General features: G+C 35.0%; 1 protein-coding gene across 2 annotated transcripts in view; it reads left to right on the top strand.

Annotated features, from left to right (window-relative positions):
- USP34 (ubiquitin specific peptidase 34) overlaps window positions 1-12,910 on the top strand; it is a 138,972-nt gene extending 126,062 nt beyond the window's left edge. For both annotated transcript variants that reach the window (XM_087930291.1, XM_087930297.1), the window contains exons 70-80: window positions 1,989-2,067; window positions 2,209-2,335; window positions 2,474-2,581; window positions 3,772-3,876; window positions 6,670-6,794; window positions 7,496-7,619; window positions 8,540-8,619; window positions 9,050-9,190; window positions 9,367-9,513; window positions 11,288-11,447; window positions 12,124-12,910. In XM_087930291.1, the coding sequence (XP_087786417.1) occupies window positions 1,989-2,067; window positions 2,209-2,335; window positions 2,474-2,581; window positions 3,772-3,876; window positions 6,670-6,794; window positions 7,496-7,619; window positions 8,540-8,619; window positions 9,050-9,190; window positions 9,367-9,513; window positions 11,288-11,447; window positions 12,124-12,734 (1,807 nt within the window). In that variant the 3' untranslated portion in view covers window positions 12,735-12,910. The remainder of the gene's footprint in view (window positions 1-1,988; window positions 2,068-2,208; window positions 2,336-2,473; window positions 2,582-3,771; window positions 3,877-6,669; window positions 6,795-7,495; window positions 7,620-8,539; window positions 8,620-9,049; window positions 9,191-9,366; window positions 9,514-11,287; window positions 11,448-12,123) is intronic.
- Window positions 12,911-19,432: the final 6,522 nt, after the last annotated feature.

Below are 19,432 nucleotides of genomic sequence, written 5' to 3' on the forward strand. Positions count from 1 at the left end.
GTGATTTAGGTCCTACCTGAATAGCCTAGTGATTTTCTCTACTTTCTTCAATTTAAACCTGAACCTTCTTTTTGCAATAAGAAGCTCATGATATGAACCACAGTTAGCTCCAGGTCTTGATTTTATTGACTGAATACAGTTTCTCTATCTTTGGCTGCAAAGTACATAATCAGTCTGATTTCGGTATTGACCATCTGGCAGTGTCCATGTGTAGAGTTGTCTCTTGGTTGTTGGAAAAGAGTTTGTTATGAGCAGCTTGTTTTCTTGACAAAACGCTGTCAGCCTTTACTTCATTTTGTACTCCAAGGCTAAATGTGTCTATTTTTCGATTATCATTTGACTTCCTACTTTAGCACTCCAATCCCCTATGATGAAAAGGACTTCTTTTTTTGGTATTAGTTCTAGAAAGTTTTGTTAGGTCTTCATAGAACCGATCAGCTTCAGTTTCTTTTGTCATCAGTGATTAGGGACATAGACTTGGATTGCTGCGATGTTGAATGATTTGTCTTAGATTCGAACTGAGATCATTCTCTTGTTTTTGAAATTGTACCCTAGTACTGGGGTGGGATCCAACAGGGTTAACTACCGGTTCAGTGATATACGAGGTTCAGTGATTTATGATGTGCTTTCCTGCGCACACGCCCGCTCCTGTAAATCGTCATTAGCACGCTGTGTGCAGAGAAGCAGCCTTTGAAAAAGCACTTTTTTCCTGCTTTTTTAACTGCAGCTGTGCCTCGCATAGCAGCTGAAGTTGAAAAAGCAGGAAATAAAGGTCAGGTAAGAGCCCGGGTGGGCAGGTGGGCAAAACCATTAGCAGACATAATATGTCTGCTGCTCTTCAGAGCTACCGGTTCTACAGAGGTGGACAGAACCGGTAGAAACCCATTCCTGCCTAGTACTGCTTTTCTCACTCTTTTATTGACTATGGGGGCTACTCCATTTCTTCTAAGGGATTCACAATAGTAGATATAATGGTCATCAGAATTAAATTTGCCCATTCCCATTCACTGATTCCCAATAAATCAATGTTCAATCTTGCCATCTCATGTATGACTAGATTCACTTTACCTTGATTCATACATTCCAGGTCTTACATTCCAGGTTCCTATGCAATATTGTTCTTTAGAGCATAGGATTCCCTTTCACTACCAGACACATCCACTGCTGAGCGTCCTTTCACTTCACTTTTTCTGAAGCTACTTGTAATTGCCCTCTGCCCTTCTCCAGTAGCATAGTGGACACTTTCTGACCTACAGGGCTTATCTTCTGGCATCATATCTTTTAGCCTTTTGATACCGTCCATGGGATTTTCTTAGTAAGGATACAGTGGACCACATTTTGTCAGAACTCACCACTGTGACCTGTCATCTTGGGTGGCCCTGCATGGCATAGCTCATAGCTTCATTGAACTGTGCAAGGCAGTGATCCATGAAGGGATGCAATATGCTACAGCTATCGGAAAAAAAAATTAATTGTTGGTGACAAAATTTGTTATAATGTCTGCTTGCTACTGTGAAATAGTTACTAAAATGGGATATTCTTGAGAATCCTGTATGGAGTTTATAATAGGGAAAGGAAATTTAGCAACATCTGTATCTCATGTCAGGACATAGCAATGCCTTTGTCATATCAGATGCATCAATCCTATTTCTTTAATTATTTGTATTGCCCAGTAAATTTTGTTTATCACCCACTTCAATGTTTAGCTTTCTAAGTAGCAATAGTAGTTCAGGCCTTCCTACCTCCAAGTGAACATTACAGAGATCTCACTCTCATATAGAATGTTTTTTTTTTCTTGGACATGCCCTTTCTTCCATAGTATGTTTTCTTAGTAAGGATAAAAAAAATATAGCGATAATACAAGATCAGATTTGGAAATCAAAATGGTATTTTAATGATGTGCATTCTGTTTAGGATTCAACTGCTGTGCCAATATTAAGACAGATTTTAACCTTACATTATTTTTTTCTTCACTGTTTTGCTCCAAGTGCCTTCCGAATATTATTAGAAACTGACGAAGATCGGCTTCTTGTCATATTTAACAGAGGCTTAATTCTGATGACTGAGGTAGGAGGAGTATTGTTATTATTTTAGCCTTTTAGTGGGTGGGATATTGCAAAATAAGGTAAATTAGGATATCTTGTATGTGGAATTCAATCTTTACATGTTAGTAATATGCTATTATCATCTAATATATATATTTGGCAGTCCTTCAATACACTGCACATGATGTACCATGAAGCCACAGCTTGCCATGTAACTGGAGATCTGGTTGAGCTTCTGTCCATATTTCTTTCCGTCCTCAAATCCACCCGGCCATATCTTCAAAGAAAAGGTTTGGATATTATTTATTAAATGTAAGTTTTATTTTTTTTAAATAAAATAGATGAGAACCAAGGTATAATAAGTCACTATCAATCAACTGTTTATATGCAGAGTTGTAAACTATATTAATTTGATTGTATATTTTCAGATGTGAAACAAGCCCTTATCCAATGGCAAGAGCGGATAGAATTTGCCCATAAACTTTTAACTTTGCTAAATTCCTACAGTCCTCCGGAACTTAGAAATGCTTGTATAGGTAAAGTATATTAAACCTAATGTACTTTCTTTGATCTCAGATTACCCATCAATCACATAAAAGATAAAATAAATAGACACTCTTCCATTTCTGATGTAGGGGAAGCAATAGAGAGCAATAGAATTAAAGAATAAGGCTTACTTGAATGATTGATTGATTATGTGCCATCAAGTCATTGTCAACATTGATAGTTTCTCTTTTTATAGTAATTTAACTTACATTATAATAATAAAAATAAATACAAACTAAAAATAATAAAAGAGAAGATAGATTCCATCCTCTTACTCTCTACTTTCCTAAGATCTGTTTTTTTCTTCCCAGCTTTGCTCACAACTATTGTTACTTCTTAAGAATAATAGTGAGTTCATGCACAGGCCCGTGTAGCTTTTTGCAGTAAGGTGGAAATAGTTTGCCATCCAGATGTTATCTTTAGTTTCTCAGTTTAGTTTAAAGGCCTGGTAGTTCTGGTGGACTTCTATTCAAGTATTAATGTCTAAGTTTGGTTAAGAACTGCAGTACTTGGCGTCTAAAATGAAGGCACAAGTAGCATAATAGTTAACTCTATGTTCAATCAGTAGCAACATTCCTTGGTAAACTGTAACTAGAAATATAAATTGGATAACAAAAGTAGTGATTAGCAATTTGCCCCACTCACAGGAAGAGCTAAAGGCACAAGGTTGAATCAGATGTTCTGATTAATCATGAAATGGTCCTTGAGTTGGCATTTAAAGATTCATTTGGAGTTACTAAAGCCTATTATTATCACAACTAACAATTTTAGAAAGTTAGCAAGGAATCCTCCTCAGCAACTTCTAATTCAATATAAGATGCAATGGATAAAGCTTAAAATTTATAAAGTGATTATAAAATAAAACAAAGACACAATGCTCTATTGGTTGCAGTATTTTATTTTTGCAAATTGCCAAGTAAGTGGATGATACTAAACATCAGGTTGGCTGAATAACATTTCTATAAATCATGAATCAGATTTTAATATCATGCCTAAATGATAGCAAATAATTATGGTCTAATCGGGTCTATGTTTTCCTAGTTTGAATTTATACAAATATTTATGCAAAGTTTATTAGAGTGCAGATTTCTTTTTAAGAGCATAATTCTGCTGCCATGAAGCATCACATAAGTCCAATCAATAAATAATTTAATACGTCTTTTCTTTCTTTCTTTTGCAGATGTCCTCAAGGAACTGGTGCTTTTAAGCCCTCATGATTTTCTGCACACTTTAGTTCCTTTTCTCCAGCACAACCATTGCACATACCATCACAGCAACATACCAAGTATGTCTATTCAGATGACATAGAAATATACATTTACAATATAATAAAATTATTTTGAGATTTACTTTGAGGCAGGAGGTAGTTTGAGAGGTGAGGTGGGAAATTCAATTAACTGCAAATAATATGACCAATCTAACTAACCCACGGCATTCAATTATTGACAGATTTTTTAAGCTTATTACTGTTAAGATTGCTTTTGCAAAATACTCTTCTCAATCAGAAAAATATATTTTAGGCAACCTAAAGTGAATTGCATATTGTTAAGGCATTGTTTCTGGATACCAAAATCAATAATCTCTCTAAATAAATAGAGAAAGAGAGGGAGATAATCCCCTGATACACAGTGGTCATCTCTTCTTTTTCCAAAACAGCTAAGATTCGAAGGCCAAGCTCAAATAGTGGAAAGCCAATGGGAAGCCAGCAGGAAGTCAGAATTTGTGATCACCTGCAGCTCTTGCTTAATGATAGCAACTGGGAATGCTCATGTTGGTGCTATGTGGGATGGTCATATGACATAATGCTTTATAATTGCACTGCTTAACGGTGGAATTTCTGGTCCAAATTGCCATTATAAACTGAGGATTACCTGTAGTTTTTCCATTTTAAGTGAAAAGGGGAATAGGGATAGAATGAGGCTTGAACTCAGCAAAGTAATATGTAGTTTGCCTTGGGATGAAAGGAATTTTAATTGAGGTTGTTTTGGGGGGGAGGTATTGTTTTTATTGTCTTGTGAACTAGCCAAGTTTAAGGTTAGAGTTAAGTTAGGGTTATAATATGGAAAGCTCTTATCAATCTTCTTAAAATGAATAAAAAATAACACTTGATCTAGAGCTTTCTTTAGAATTATCTAGGTGTGTATCATTCAGAAAGATAAATATTCTCAGCATATGTTCACCTGTTTTATCAATTTCAAATGTTTCCACATCAAGTACATAAAATGGTTCCCACAAAAGGAATTGATGCTCAGCAAATGAAATCTTGCACTCAAAATCCTAATTACGAGATTAGAATCCATGAAATTGAAGCATGTCCTATAGAAAATCTGTCCCAGCAGCAGCTACACAAATTACATAGATCTGCCATTTTCCTCTGTCCACATACAGATTTGGAATGCAAGTGCCAAGGCCTCAAACCTCCTGTGAAGTATTCTCTTCCATTGTATCACATGTGTCTTTTTCTCCCTGGCATAATTGTGGAGGCTTTGATGGCTGCTGAGATCCATCAGCCAAAGGAATTACTTAACTATCATAGTTGCTCAAATTCACATTGCTTTAGCAGAACTGCCTTAGTATCACTGGACAAAGGGATTGGATTTTGTTGTGTGGTATCATCTTGCATGTGATAAAACATGATAAAAATAGCAGTTATTGGACAATCTTTTACTACTTTTAACTGGTTTCAGTTCTGCTTTATATCTTCATTTTGCTCTTCTTTCTCTCTTCTTGAGCCAATTGCTCTTCTTAAAAATAATTCCATCATATCCATGTATGCAAATATGTAACTGTTCAAAGTTCCAATGACACTGAAAAGGGTGGCTTATACGACTAGTCCTTGCACTTACAACTGTTATAGCATCCCCAAAGTCACCTAATCAAATTTCAGGTGCTTGACAAATTCAGGCACTTGACAGCAAAAAAGGTCATAAAATTGGGCATGACTCGCTTAACAACTACCTTGCCTAATGATGGAAATTCTAGTCCCAGTTGTGGTTGTAAGTCAAGAGCTGCCTATATTTCAATTACAATTCAGATAATACAAATCTCCATAAAAAAGTTGGGGGTGGGAGGAGACTGAAAAGGTAAAAAGCAGAAAAGGATTGAAGGTAAGGAAATCTGTATTATACATATTAACAAGATACCAGCCACTACAGTTACCCTTTCCTAAGCATAGAGGATTCTTTAGCCTAGCATAGCCTGGACAGGGAGGCCCTGCTCAGGGTAACTCATGCCCTTATAACCTCTCATTTAGACTACCATAACACACACCATATGGGGTTGCCCCCGAAAAGCATTTAGAAACTTCAACTGGTGCATAATGCAACTGCATGGATAATAAAGAGGACTATTCTGTTCCTTATTCTAAGCTAGGTGGAGAACCTAAACATCATAATAAAATCTTTGGGTGCGAATCATTGTCTCTACTATAGAAACAATATAAAAAGAAAAAAAAAACGAGAAAGCTTGTGGGTTAAATTTCTACTTGTGTGTCAAGTATAAAATAATATTACTTAAACAAAGTTTTAAAGAGGAAAAGAATAACTATTGTCTGATTCTGGGCTGCCTCTTAGGTACCATGAGGTAGCAGGGTTCATCCTCTAGGGTAAAAAGCTGTCTTCTCGCTGCCTTTTGCTGTATTATCCATGCCTTATTCAGAATAAATGTTGATTGTTTCAACCTGTCTGACATAAGGAGATGGGAATGGATTCCTCTTATAGCAGTAGCAATTAATTTCCACAGAGAATAGCTGTATTAGCAGCAGCCAAACATAAAAAATAGACCATGAAGTTAATTGTTTTACATCTATCTATGTATTTGTTGTTATATTACTTTAAATAAAATAACAGTGGTTGCTTTTTAGGCAACAAAATGTAATGGGTAAATACCTATTTGCTTTTTAAATTTTAAATTTACTATTTATTCTTGTCTATGTTTTCCATTATTTTAGAAAGAACATTTTTTTAAAAAATATTATGATTAAAATTATCATTTTTGAGGGATAGAGAATCAGAATGGCCACTTCTTGTAAAAATTTACACATTTGGTTAATGCCTCTCCTTTTTCCTTTCCACTACAGTGTCTCTTGGTCCTTATTTCCCATGCCGTGAAAATCTGAAGTTGATAGGAGGTAAAAGTAATATCCGCCCACCTCGCCCTGAACTTAATATGTGCCTTTTGCCTACAATGGTAGAAGCTAACAAGGTATTTATTTTATTTATTTACAAAACCTATATGCCCTCCATCTTCACGAAACAACTCTGGGTGATTTACAAATATTTAATTAAAATGTACTACAAAATATTAAAACAATAAATAAGGATCTTGAATTTAAAATTCAATTAAAACAAAATATCTATCAGGAAAGTAAATGTTTCCTTTATGTAACATTTGATCAATCATGGGCATGCCTTGATTGTTGAGTCTTGAGAATAATTGTCATGTGGTTGTTGGTGAAGAGAACTGCACTGCTGAATGTATTTGGTTTAATTAATTGTATTCATTGGCCTAATTTATCACACATAAAAAAATTCCAATGGCAGCTTTATTATAGTAGTTTTCTTAAGAGAGAAAGATGCCTCTACTTGTCACTCACATCTTTGATCCCAAAAAATCCCTACAAATACTTTGGGTTTCAGATATGCTCAGTCTTTAAATGAGAGTGGGAAAGTGGTAAATAAGAAAACAGTGCATTCCTATTAACATCTTAGGTTTCCTACACATTTGTGTAAGTTTTAATAATCCCTAAAATGCCCAAGTTTTGTAGCAAATAATTTTTGAACCAAGTTCTGTAGTTTTTTAGCGAGAGTTTATCATAGTCCTTTGAAAATAGTTCATTTTTCACATTTAGATATTATACTTTCCATGTTTTTATTTTGTAAACAGAATTTTCCTTAAATCTTCAGGGTAAAGATGAGGTTTATGACCGTATGCTACTAGATTACTTTTTTTCATACCATCAGTTCATCCATCTCTTATGCCGAGTTGCCATCAACTGTGAGAAATTCACAGAAACCTTAGTGAAAATGAGTAAGTATGAATTTGTAGCATATCTAAAAGATTCCTTTAACAAACACATTAGTTCAAAGTTCCTCAAAGTTTTCGGTTTTGTGGAGCAATGGGTGAAGGGGATAGTTCTGTGAGCATTCGGCACACGCACGTGAGCAGCTCCATTTGTACAAACAATGTGCACGTGCACCTGCTGCTCATTTAAATGGAGCTCACCCATTGCTTGAGCAAGTGAGGATGTGCACTTCAGCTGTTTACGTGGCCCAGTTGCAAACCCCTCACAACCCACTAGTGGGCCATGGCCCACAGGTTGGGGACCCCTGTATTAGTTAAGGCCTGTTCTTTAGTTTAGAGCATAGGCCAGTGCTTAGCAAGCCTTGTGTTTGTGGAAGAGTAAATTTGCAACATCAGAATTAATAAATGTTTAATTGTTAAATTCATTGAAGGTAAGTAGATTATATTAATATTTTCTCTTTTATAAAAATTACATGAAGAATTGCTTTATTCAGTTTTGATTTGCTAAAATAGCAAGTTGGGATTACACATAGAAGCCTAAGTGTAAATTCAAAGATGTAGAACTTCATTTAAATTGTATTGCATTGCTACCTAACTGCAGAATAAACTAGAAAGACAAGGTAATGTAAGACTAAAACATGATAAACAGTGAATTTGGGTATATTTATATTTAAATTACTTCTATTAAACACAACATGATTTTTAATTGGAAATTGGAACAAGGTCATTTAGGTAGTGACTGTAGATTTGTTTTACTTTTAAAATCAATTATTTATTTGCTTAACTTGCAACTCCCATGACAGTTTGTATTGCTCATGATGCCTAGTTTTCTTCATAACTGTTAAGAGTTAAACAACTGTATTTCTGGCATATCTATATCTTTATAATCTTAAGAACTTAATTGCATTTTTATTTTTAAAATGTAGGTGTTCTTGTTGCATATGAAGGCTTACCTCTTCATCTAGCTTTGTTTCCCAAACTTTGGACTGAGCTTTGTCAAAGTCAGGTAAAATTAATTTATATCTGAAAGGGATGTTTTTATTTGACAAGTAAAAGTGTGTGTTTGATCATCATTTAATGACAGATGATGAATAGAGAAAGGCCTACCTTCAATTCATGGCATTTTCATACAGGCTTTCTCTTGCTGCCGACTTAGACTTTTTCCTAAAAGTTGCTGAGATTCTAGTAACTCCAAATGTAATACTTTATGGGAAGCACAGCAGAGGTTGATTTTAATCAATGTGTTTTATTAATAAAGGACAGGCTGAAAGATACTGAGGAGTTGTTACACTCTGGTTCTCTTCTCAGAAAATTCTGAGTTCAGTTCCAATGAATGACTTACGCGAAACACCTCTGTGTAACAAACTGAAATCACATATCCACAGTGGATATGTGGAATACTAATTCTGAAGCTCTGATCTCCTTTCTCTTTTCAGTCTTCCATGTCAAAGAATTGCATCAAGCTCCTGTGTGAAGATCCTGTGTTTGCAGAATATATTAAATGCATCCTAATGGATGAGAGGACATTTCTTAACAACAATATTGTTTACACTTTCTTGACTCATTTCCTTCTCAAGGTACGAAAAATAGCTATGTCTAGGTCAGAGCTTCAATATAGATTGGTTTTCCACAGACACTTCCTCTCTTTCTTTCAAATTCCACATCCATAGTTCGGTTTACAATAGAAAATAGTGCTATGATGAGATCATTTCACTGAATTGCAATTTAGGTTTCAGAATCCCTTATTTTACAGGTACAAGGACAAGTGTTTTCTGAAGCAAATTGTGCTGGAATAATCAATAATCTGATTACAAATTTGATCAACCAATATCAGAATCTGGAATCAGAATTTGCCAATCAGCGAGTTGAAATTTTTAAAGCAAGTTCCACTTTAAATGGGGTAAATAAACTTTATTTTCTCTTCAAATAAACAGTTTTCTTTCTATTTCTCAGATGAAAACGTTAAAAATGACAATCCTAAAATCACAGGCATGTATCTATATATGCATATACTCATACATGCATGCATGCATGCATATATTTGAAACTTACAAAATGTAGTTACTTATCAAACACTTCCTCCAGGGCTGGGCTTCAAAAATTTAGCATCCAGTTCCCTGCTTGATTGCTGGGTGGATGTGGCCATGGTGGGCGTGGCCTAGCCAGCCTCCTGCATCATGACTGGGTGGCATTTTTGCCCTCCCCAGGCTCCAGTGGTTTTCGTCAAGCCTCCGGGAGGGGAAAAGGGGCCTTCCCAGGCTCTGGAGGCTGGAAGTTTTGGGAGGCCCGTTTTTCACCCTCTCCAAGCCTCTGTGTGAGCCCTGCACTTACCTGGGATCTAAAACGGGTCGCATCAGGACTCCTGGGAGGGGCAGGGTGGGGCCAGCCAGGGGTGGGATTTACCGCTTTGCTGAACCGGCCATAAAACTAGCTACAGGCTTGCCCAAACTGAGGAGAACCAGTATCAGCCCAGCCCCTCCCGCCCCCCACTTTTATATGTATAATATATAAAATTATATGTAAAATGTTACATATATGTATATGTACACACACACACACACACACACACACACACACATTTAGTGTGTGTCAAATTTTTCAACTTTCAATTTCCAAATATTAGGAATGCTCAAAAGTTAATTGCTACAGTAGTTCTTGCCCAGAGAAATTCAAAACACAATTTAAAAGTAGGTGCCTGTGTGTTCTCAGAACACTTGCATCCTGAATTGTGATGATTATTATTTGTTGCACAGTCAGCCAGATGTTTGAATTATATTTGGCATATAAAAATAAAACAAAAGCATCAAAAAACAAAAAATCAGATAGCCCAGACTAAAATGATCCAATAAACAATAAAATCAACAAAACAAAGCAGACGCTTAAAGAATAAACATCATTCCCAGGTCAGGTATGCAAAGTTTTTTGGAACTCTAGGAGAGAGGATGCAATCCTTATCTCTGGGTAAGATGCTGTTTGTAGAAGGTGAGGATTGCAACAGAAAATGTTAAAAGGTGACGGTGTGTAGTAGAAAGGAGTTAGCCAAAATAAAAGCTTTGAAACTAGGCATTTTGAAAAGACTGGAGAGAATAAAATGGAAACTTAGTTGTAGTGCTAATTTTTTGTTAATAGTTAAAATTCATTTATCAATAATACAGCATATACATACATACATATTCATTTTCTACATTTAATATTCATGTTACAATGTATTTTTTTAAATTTTTATTTTAACACAAATACATATTTTCAAAAAAATACTATATGAACAGATAATTATTGAGGTTATACATTGTTCAATATAATATTAGTAAAATGATATTCCATCATATTTAGTATATTTTACCTTATTTATTACAATAATTATAATCAATAAATTAGTTATAGTAAAAGATGCTGTCATCTCTTTTTCTCATCTGAGCATAATACAATAAACTACCTAAACGTTGTTAGATTTACAGCAGTGATCACCATTGCCTCCCTCTTGATTTAAGCTATAAATACAGGATACACATTTTTAAACTGACATGTAAAAAGGAGCCAGAATTTTCTTCTGCGGGAATAGATATGTGCAATTTCTTTGGTTACTGTTTATATAATATCTACATACACACAGAGTAAATTAATTTATGAAATGCAATTTCATTAAATGCTTTGACTTAAATTTTCTTTTATAGGACCTTCGAGCTCTCTCTTTACTGCTTTCTGTGCACACCCCCAAACAGTTGAATCCTGCCCTAATACCTACTTTGCAAGAGCTACTAAACAAATGCAAAACTTGTCAACAACAAAAAAGCTCATTGCAGGAACAAGAAGCCAAAGAACGAAAAACTAAAGGTTTGTTTTATTTATTTATTAATCAAATGTATAGCCCATCCGTCTCACCATCCAAGTGACTGATGGCAGTTTACAAGTAAAAAACTAGTTTGGGGGATGATCCTATTTAACTTTTCCTTGCTGAATCATGTTTGAAACTATCTACTGATTGTTCTGATTTCAGCTGGAAATATTCTGGAATATCTCATTAAACTTGACAAAGTAAAATCAGCAGAGTCTTGCAACAGCTTGAAAATTAAATGTTTCTCTGCTTGTTGACAGGAACCCAATTTATCATGTACATTGAGTAACAAGATGGTGATAATCATCTTAAAGCTTGTATATAAAATAACACCAGCACTTAATTAAACAGAAAACTTATTGACAAATGATAATTTTAAAAAATTGGATTGAAATAACTCAGAAATTTTTCTGATACCAAGTGGGTGGGAAGCATTTCAGTTGGATCCAGAATTTCTTTTCATCAACAAGAATATTTCCAAAGCAGTGTGCTAACACCAGCAGGAGGAAGAATTAGGTTGAAACTCTCAAACATTTCAAAGCACCTTTGGGAAAAGAGGAGGGATATATAAATATATATAAAAAGAATGTAATATTTTTGTTCTGCTAGTAAAAATAGTTCAGTATGACAATTGATATTTGTATTTTTTTATCAATATCTATTTTAACTATGCAGATGATGAGGGAGCCACTCCAGTAAAGAGAAGACGGGTTAGCAGTGATGAGGAGCATACAGTAGACAGCTGCATCAGTGATTTGAAAAATGAACCTAGGGAAGCCTTGACTCCAACCAGCACTTCAGATAACGAGACAAGAGACTCCTCCATCATTGACCCAGGCACCGAACAGGACCTGCCTTCTCCTGAAAATAATTCTATTAAGGAGTACCGTATGGAAGTTCCCTCTTCATTCTCTGAAGATATGATGCTAGCTGCTCATTCACACCATGGGGAGGAACAGCTGGGCAGTGGGAGATTTGAAGAATGTAAAGACATGAAAGAACCATCAAGCTCCAAGGATTCTCACCTTATTGAGGATGATACAGAGTTTCCCTCCACATCTATTTCTGCTGTTCTTTCTGACCTCACAGATTTGAAGAACTCTGAAACTCAAGCTTCCCAGGACCCTGAGTCTGGCTTATCACTTAGTTGCAGCCATTCCAGAGGACTGTTGAGTCACATGCAGCAGCAACATCAAGACATTTTAGACATCCTTTGCAGGACCATTGAATCAACAATTCATGTGGTTACGAGGATATCTGGCAAAGGAAACCCAGCTGCTTCTTGACAGTAGAGGAGCACGTGTGCTTTTAAAAGTCTTTTTTTCTCCCTTTTAAAAATGCTGTTTGTATAAGTTCTGCTTATTTCTGTTTTGTGCTTCAGTTTGTCCTGTGCTTTCTGCTTGAATGGCAAGATGAAATTTATATGCTTAATTGGTCAGGCAGAACTTCAAATTAAAAAAAAATATTTTGCATCTACCGTATGTTTTCTTAAAGGGCAATCAAATAATGAATATGTTTATGTAATTTAAAGTTCACTGTGGTGGCTTTCATTTAATATGCCTGTCTGGGAGAGCAGGGACTCTTTGCCCTGTATGACGTAATTGAAATTTAACTGCATTTTTACGGTGTATAATATGGTGTCCTCTGTGCCAGTTTTGTACCTTACAAAAGAGGCAGCTTGCCTCCAATTACTGTGGTTCTTATTATCAAAATTAAGTTTACTTGTATACTAAACAACCACAAAAAATTGATTCTATAAAGAATCCTCTTTAGCTGTGGCCTGACAGTATACACATACAATGTGCGCGCACACACACACACACAAACACTATATATATATATATATATATATATATATATATATATATATATATATATATATATATATATATATATATATATTGCTTTATTTAACAGAATACCTGTGATGAAAATAAAGCACATTTGATGTAAAATTGTTTTATTTTTATTGACATGACCAATTGCTATTCTGTGCACTTCATTAAACTGATTGTGATGACTTTTCATTTGTTTTTATATATGTTGCCTCTGTAGTCCATTATTTCCTTGCCAGAAACAGGAGCTCAGAGGTGTCTGCACGCTTCCCAGCTGCTCTCTTCCCTGACACATCCATGGACTGCTGAAGAATGGTCAGGGCTATTTAGAATACTCTATACTTACCTATATATCCCTGTGAAGTCGTGAAGCCAGTACTCCTCTGAGTCTCACATATGGTGATATATTTTACATTTTGGATACTTTTTTTGTCTGTAACTATTTTTAATAAAACAATGAATACATCTGAGTGAATGTCAGAGGATGTATCATGCATTCAGAAGAAAAAATGGAAAATTAATAAAGGATTACAAATACACATTTTACAGGAATTGCATTATATGTCATAAAACTACATGACAACTTCAAAATGAAAATTAAATACCAGATTATGATAATATTAAAAGTAGTAGCAGTATATTTTAAAATAGGGTTTTCAATCCTATGTTGAGCAAATGCAGATAGATTCTGAAGGGGGCTATATAATGTATGTCAGTTCAGTTCACTATACTAGTGTTTAATATGTGCATACCTAAAAGTAAGCATAATTCTATCATTTTAAAAGGTATCCAGATTTGAAGCCAAGAAAATCTTCAGTGAAGATGTAAAAGAGACCAGAAGGAATGAAATTAGAAGCGGTGCTTTAGCAGCATAATATACCAAAAGTGTTTTAAAGAGTCCTTGAATACTTTAAAAAATATTTGGATATTTATAAATCAAGAGAAAATAGTTATCTTTTTTCTTACCAGAGGAGTGGATAAAATGGTAGAGTGCATGAAAGGTTAATGTGCATTTTTAATAAGATTTGTTTAATGCTCTGAATTATAAAAAAATGTCAAATAAAATTGAATAAGAACATCAATGAAAAAAACATTTTGTAGTCTTTATTTTAAAGTTTAAGAAACTAAATTGGTTTATAACTACACTTTATAAAATAGACATTTTGAATATCAAAGTATTTAGAATAATTCATGATTGGTAGTATACTATTAATAAATGTTTGAAATGATAAAATCAAATAATCCTTCACTGATTAAAGAAAAGAAGCATTCAAATAATTAGACATTCCTTATGGAAAAGTGAGGATTATGTGATCAACAGTACTAGGCCTGCCCTTTTTGTACCAATATATCCATTGGAGAGTTTACCTATGATAATGTGTTGTTTATCCTTCCAAGCTGTGCATTTTCTTTTAAACTACATTTTCAGCTTTTAATGGAAGCAACAGCCAAAAATCATGCTGCCCCCCACTATTGCCAACAAGAGCAATAGTGACGCTGTTATTGGGAATGTGTGACTGGCAGGACAGCCACTAGCCATGCCTGAGATGAGCCATATTTTTCTGAGAAATTTCAGAGATTTGTTTCAACATTTCCATTTGCTTTTTAAGCCATCTCCTCTTAGTTTTTCAGTCTGATCATTTGTTAGCTTTGTCATAGATCAAAACTAGAATAAGAACTAAAAAGGTCCAGCACTCTTTTTCACTGTACAATAAGCAGGCAACCTGCAAAACACAGAAGTATATTTCTGAACACCTTTTTATTGTAATAACCGTCTTCTGTGAAATCATGCTGTCTCAAAAAAAAAACCGATGATAAATGGAGAATTTTTGTTAATACCCAGTGGTAAATGTTAACAGTGTTTAATACAACTTTAAACAAAACTTACTCTAAAAGACTACCTTTTGAAATCCTGTCTGGTTGCTGCAGCTAACCTGTATATACTGTAAGGCAAATCCCACTTCTGAACTGGTGCACTAGGGAACCCTCACTGGGATGGGGTGATAACATCTGCAAATCCACCCCTCTGTCTCCCAAAGATGAGAGACAGTCTGCTAAATTTGCTGTCTGTAGGAAATTGAAGGAATTTCAGTACATTTTCTATTTACAGTTGAGAAAATTCAAGTGCCTGAGCACTAAATGCTTCATTTACTATATTAAATTGTGTAGGCTAATAAGCAGATATAATACATATTTCTCAAATCAAAGCACAAACTACAATGTAGATCTACCAGTGTTTTCATTAGAAAAAAATAAACACATGGAGGAGGTGTGTGTGTGTGTGTAAAAGGCTAAAAAATAGAAACCCAATAAATACAAAAATGCTGAAAAACAACAAAAACGCACCTATGAGGTTAACTGGTCAGCTATGTATTATCAAACCAGATAATGAAAAAAGTTGCACACTTGATAATGGTATTTCATAACTATGATAGAATTGTTACTTTTGTTTAGCTAAGAAAAATATACAGATGTGTAAACTGTAAATATATCTCAAAAGTAGTATTAGACATTACATGAAAAAATTAAATCTATTTTTAAATTTGCTGTCAAAGTTATTAAATGGCTTAATATCCCTCTTAGAAATTCCTACATAGTCCTTTGTCTTCATGAAACAGAAACATCTGTACAATAAATTCTAATTTTATCATGCCCCATGAGACTGTTTCTATTTAACTATGTGGTATCGGGAGTGGGGTTTACTATGTGTCAACTGTTAGGAAATTAATTTCCTCAATTCTTTGTAGGAGCAGAATATAGATTATATATTTTTTCATTATGAACTTAAAGAATCGCATATGGATTCTATACCTGCATAAAGCTGTTTGAAACCACCTCAAGTTTATCCAATGTTGGCTAACATTCATGTTTTAATTAATAATTTATTACTTTTTAATTTTCTTTGCTAAAGTGTAAGTTCATCAGGACATACCTTCTATGCCTGAACAAACAGGACAGGCTGGTATAATGGGGCAAAGTTCATAGCCTGGTCCTATGCAATGCAGGGATTTATTGGACCCAGCAAACTGATGCCTGGTTGCAGTTCACGGAACAAACGGTGCAGGCAGCCTTCTTTGGGTACCCAGTATGGCTCACACAGCTGCATCAGTTGAAGCTTCCGGGCAAGAATGTATGAATGGAGGATCCCACTGTCCAGGACGGTATAATTGGCATAACACGGAGTAGGGCCATGGCTTCTATATTCTTTTCAAGCAGGAGTTGGGAGTCCAAGAGGAGCCTCAAATTACACACTAGGTCTGTCTGGGGTAGTGCAACCATATCCAGGACCAAAGATGATAAACTCCTGAATACAGAGAGAGACACACCCAGAGTCACACCATTTTGCCAGGGTTCAGTTGAAGTCAGTTGTGCTCCATCCAGACCCCCTCATAGCTTCCAGGCACAGCAAGACTTTCATTGCATTACTCACTTCACCCAAGATAGAGATATATAATTGGGTATCAGTGTATTGGTGATACTTTGTCCGATGGTTGGATGGTCTCGCCCAGTTTAATATTGATGTTAAAAAAGAACAGAGTACTGAGCCCTGTGGCACAATACAAAAGGGGAGTTGTGAGCTAGATTGCTCGCTCCCTATTAACTTTAACACTGATTGGGACCAGCCTCAGGAGGTGAACCAGCACAAAACGTATCTAACTTTTGAGTTGCAGTCAACATGGATTCTTGTCCAGTCTTCCCTTTTGCCGGGTTCATACTTAAAAGAAATTTCTTGACCTCAGCCTTTCACTGCTGCTATTGAGCCATAGCTGCACATTTCACTATGAAATGAAATTCTTTCAGATACTGGAATAAACTCATCATGAAGACTTCTATTGTCTGGAAAGGCTTTGAGGAAAGAGATTCTGTATGAAAGTCTGTTTATGCCTTTAATACTTTGCAGGTTAACTTGTTCTATGGGTGTTAGGCACTGTGAAATGCTAATTAAATGACAGGGCTATACAGAGATTCAGACTCAGGATATAATTTAGGGCATACATGTAGCACCTATCATGAACACCTGTAACCATGCGTGTTCTTCTGTAAACTGTGTTAGTTAGGGAAAAGGCCACACATGCAGGAAAAGATGCAACTATTTTAAAGTATTTTCAACAGATGCTCACACATACTTTAAAAGTATGCTTAAGTTGATATATAGAAATTATTTTTAAAAAAGAAAATAGCTCTTCTTGTAACAAGGTGAGTAAAATGACCCTTGTAAAAAGACCTCAAGTTTAAATTAATTCCATTATGCAATTAGGCCAAATAAAAGTGAGAATAAAAACCGGATAAAATATGTACATTGACAACTATGTTGAGATCACCTCATTTGTTCTTTAATATAATTTATTTAAAAAATTATCACAATAATAAAAATTAATACAAAATAAACTTAAAGAGAATAAAAGAAGAATAAAAAGAGCAAGAAAAATGAAAATTAAAGAAAAAAATAATGTATTAAAAACCTTCATCACAAATATAGAAACATTTATCGGTAGTAATCTTTACTCTCCATAACATTACAAAAAGATATATCTTCATCCCATTTCCCACTCTTTATATATAAACTAATTATATATAAAATAACTTTAGTTTTAACCACTAATAAAAAAAATAAATCCATAAAGGACTGTCAGAACTCCCCCCCCCCATTGTTTTATTTTAACCTGGCTCAATTGAATTAACTTTATATTCCTTCCTTTTACCTGTGATAATTTTTAATATTTAATTCAATCAAATATTTTGTAGGATTTCAATTCTTCTTCCTCCTGTTACAGAGATTTCTTGAAAGCAACCCTCCTTTGTAGATCCGATATGAAAATAATTTTCCAGGTCATTATTTCGGTTTATCATTTGTATTTCTCTCTTTCTTTTAAATAAGCCACCTAGTTACCTCGAGGTTAAGATTAGTGGCCTATAAATTTTACAAATAAATAAATAATAAATCTTCAGCTACCTTCTTTGGTATACCATGCAAAGTGTCCTTATTCAATCATTCTGCCATTCGTAGTTCCACTTTTAGTGCTTTCTCTTTCACATAAAATTTCTTCCACATTTGTCATTCTTTTAACATCTTTTGGACATAGCCTATGCATAGAAGTTGACATCATTACTGACAATGTTGATATTGTATTACTAATTGCTAGTTCCATTCTTCAAATATCTTCTTTAACATTTCTGATGATAAACTATTTTTGTTTCTATAAATTCCAGTACTAACCAACATCAAGAACAGGTTTGTATTTTTTTTTTGCTTCTGGTTGGAATCCTTATTGCCTTCTAAAGTGTCCAGTTTAATTTTTGTTATGACTTACAGTGGTCAGGATAGCCAAAATTAGTTAATTTACCACAAGAAGCCTTTCATTTTTTATAATTAATTCAAAATTTTACAATAAGTCAATACTCCAAATTTACCTGGAACTTTGCGCTGTACATCCTTATAGGGGGCGACTTTAATGCCTGATTGGGAGTCCAAGTTCCCCCATTGATTGAGGCACTCTACTCCCAAGAAACCCTCCAGGCCATAGGACACCTGATTTCAGCCAGACATTCTAAGGATAAATTAACAAATTTTGCTGGCATTCAGTTAGCCCTTTTAGCACCCCAACACAATAAGATAATTCTTAATGGGAGTACCCTAGGTGATCTAGCTGATGAGTTTACTTTTAGTTCCTCATGTGGGAGTAGTGTTATTGATTTTGTGCTGGTACCCCAGCTTCTTAGAAAGGCAGTTTGTTCTATCTATGTGGGCTGCCTTATGGAGAGCAACCACTACCCCTTGGTTACAATCATTGGGCTTTCCTCAAATATACATCTCCCTAGAGGTTGCCAGATATTAGATCCCTATGTAGCCTCGTATACAAGGAGGATCAAATGGTCTTCTAATACTGAAAGAAAGTTCCACTCCTTTTTATCATATCCAGAGCGTCTCAGCCTATACAATCAGGCCCTAACAAGTAGTGGTCCAGGGACAATCTTGGCCTTTGAATCACTAATTAATAGTGTTCAAAGGGAGCTAGGAGCCGTCCGTAGGCCGAGAGGTCCATATCATTCAAGAAGTAATTCTTGGTTTGACAGAGTGTCTGATACTCAGGAACCAGATTAATCGGGTTTACCTGCTCTATCGTAATCGAGGAGATAAATGCCCACCA

The sequence above is a fragment of the Pseudonaja textilis genome, chromosome 1, assembly GCF_049901715.1.
Source record: "Pseudonaja textilis isolate UNSWEBS1 chromosome 1, rPseTex1.2, whole genome shotgun sequence".
Classification (NCBI taxonomy): domain Eukaryota; kingdom Metazoa; phylum Chordata; class Lepidosauria; order Squamata; family Elapidae; genus Pseudonaja; species Pseudonaja textilis.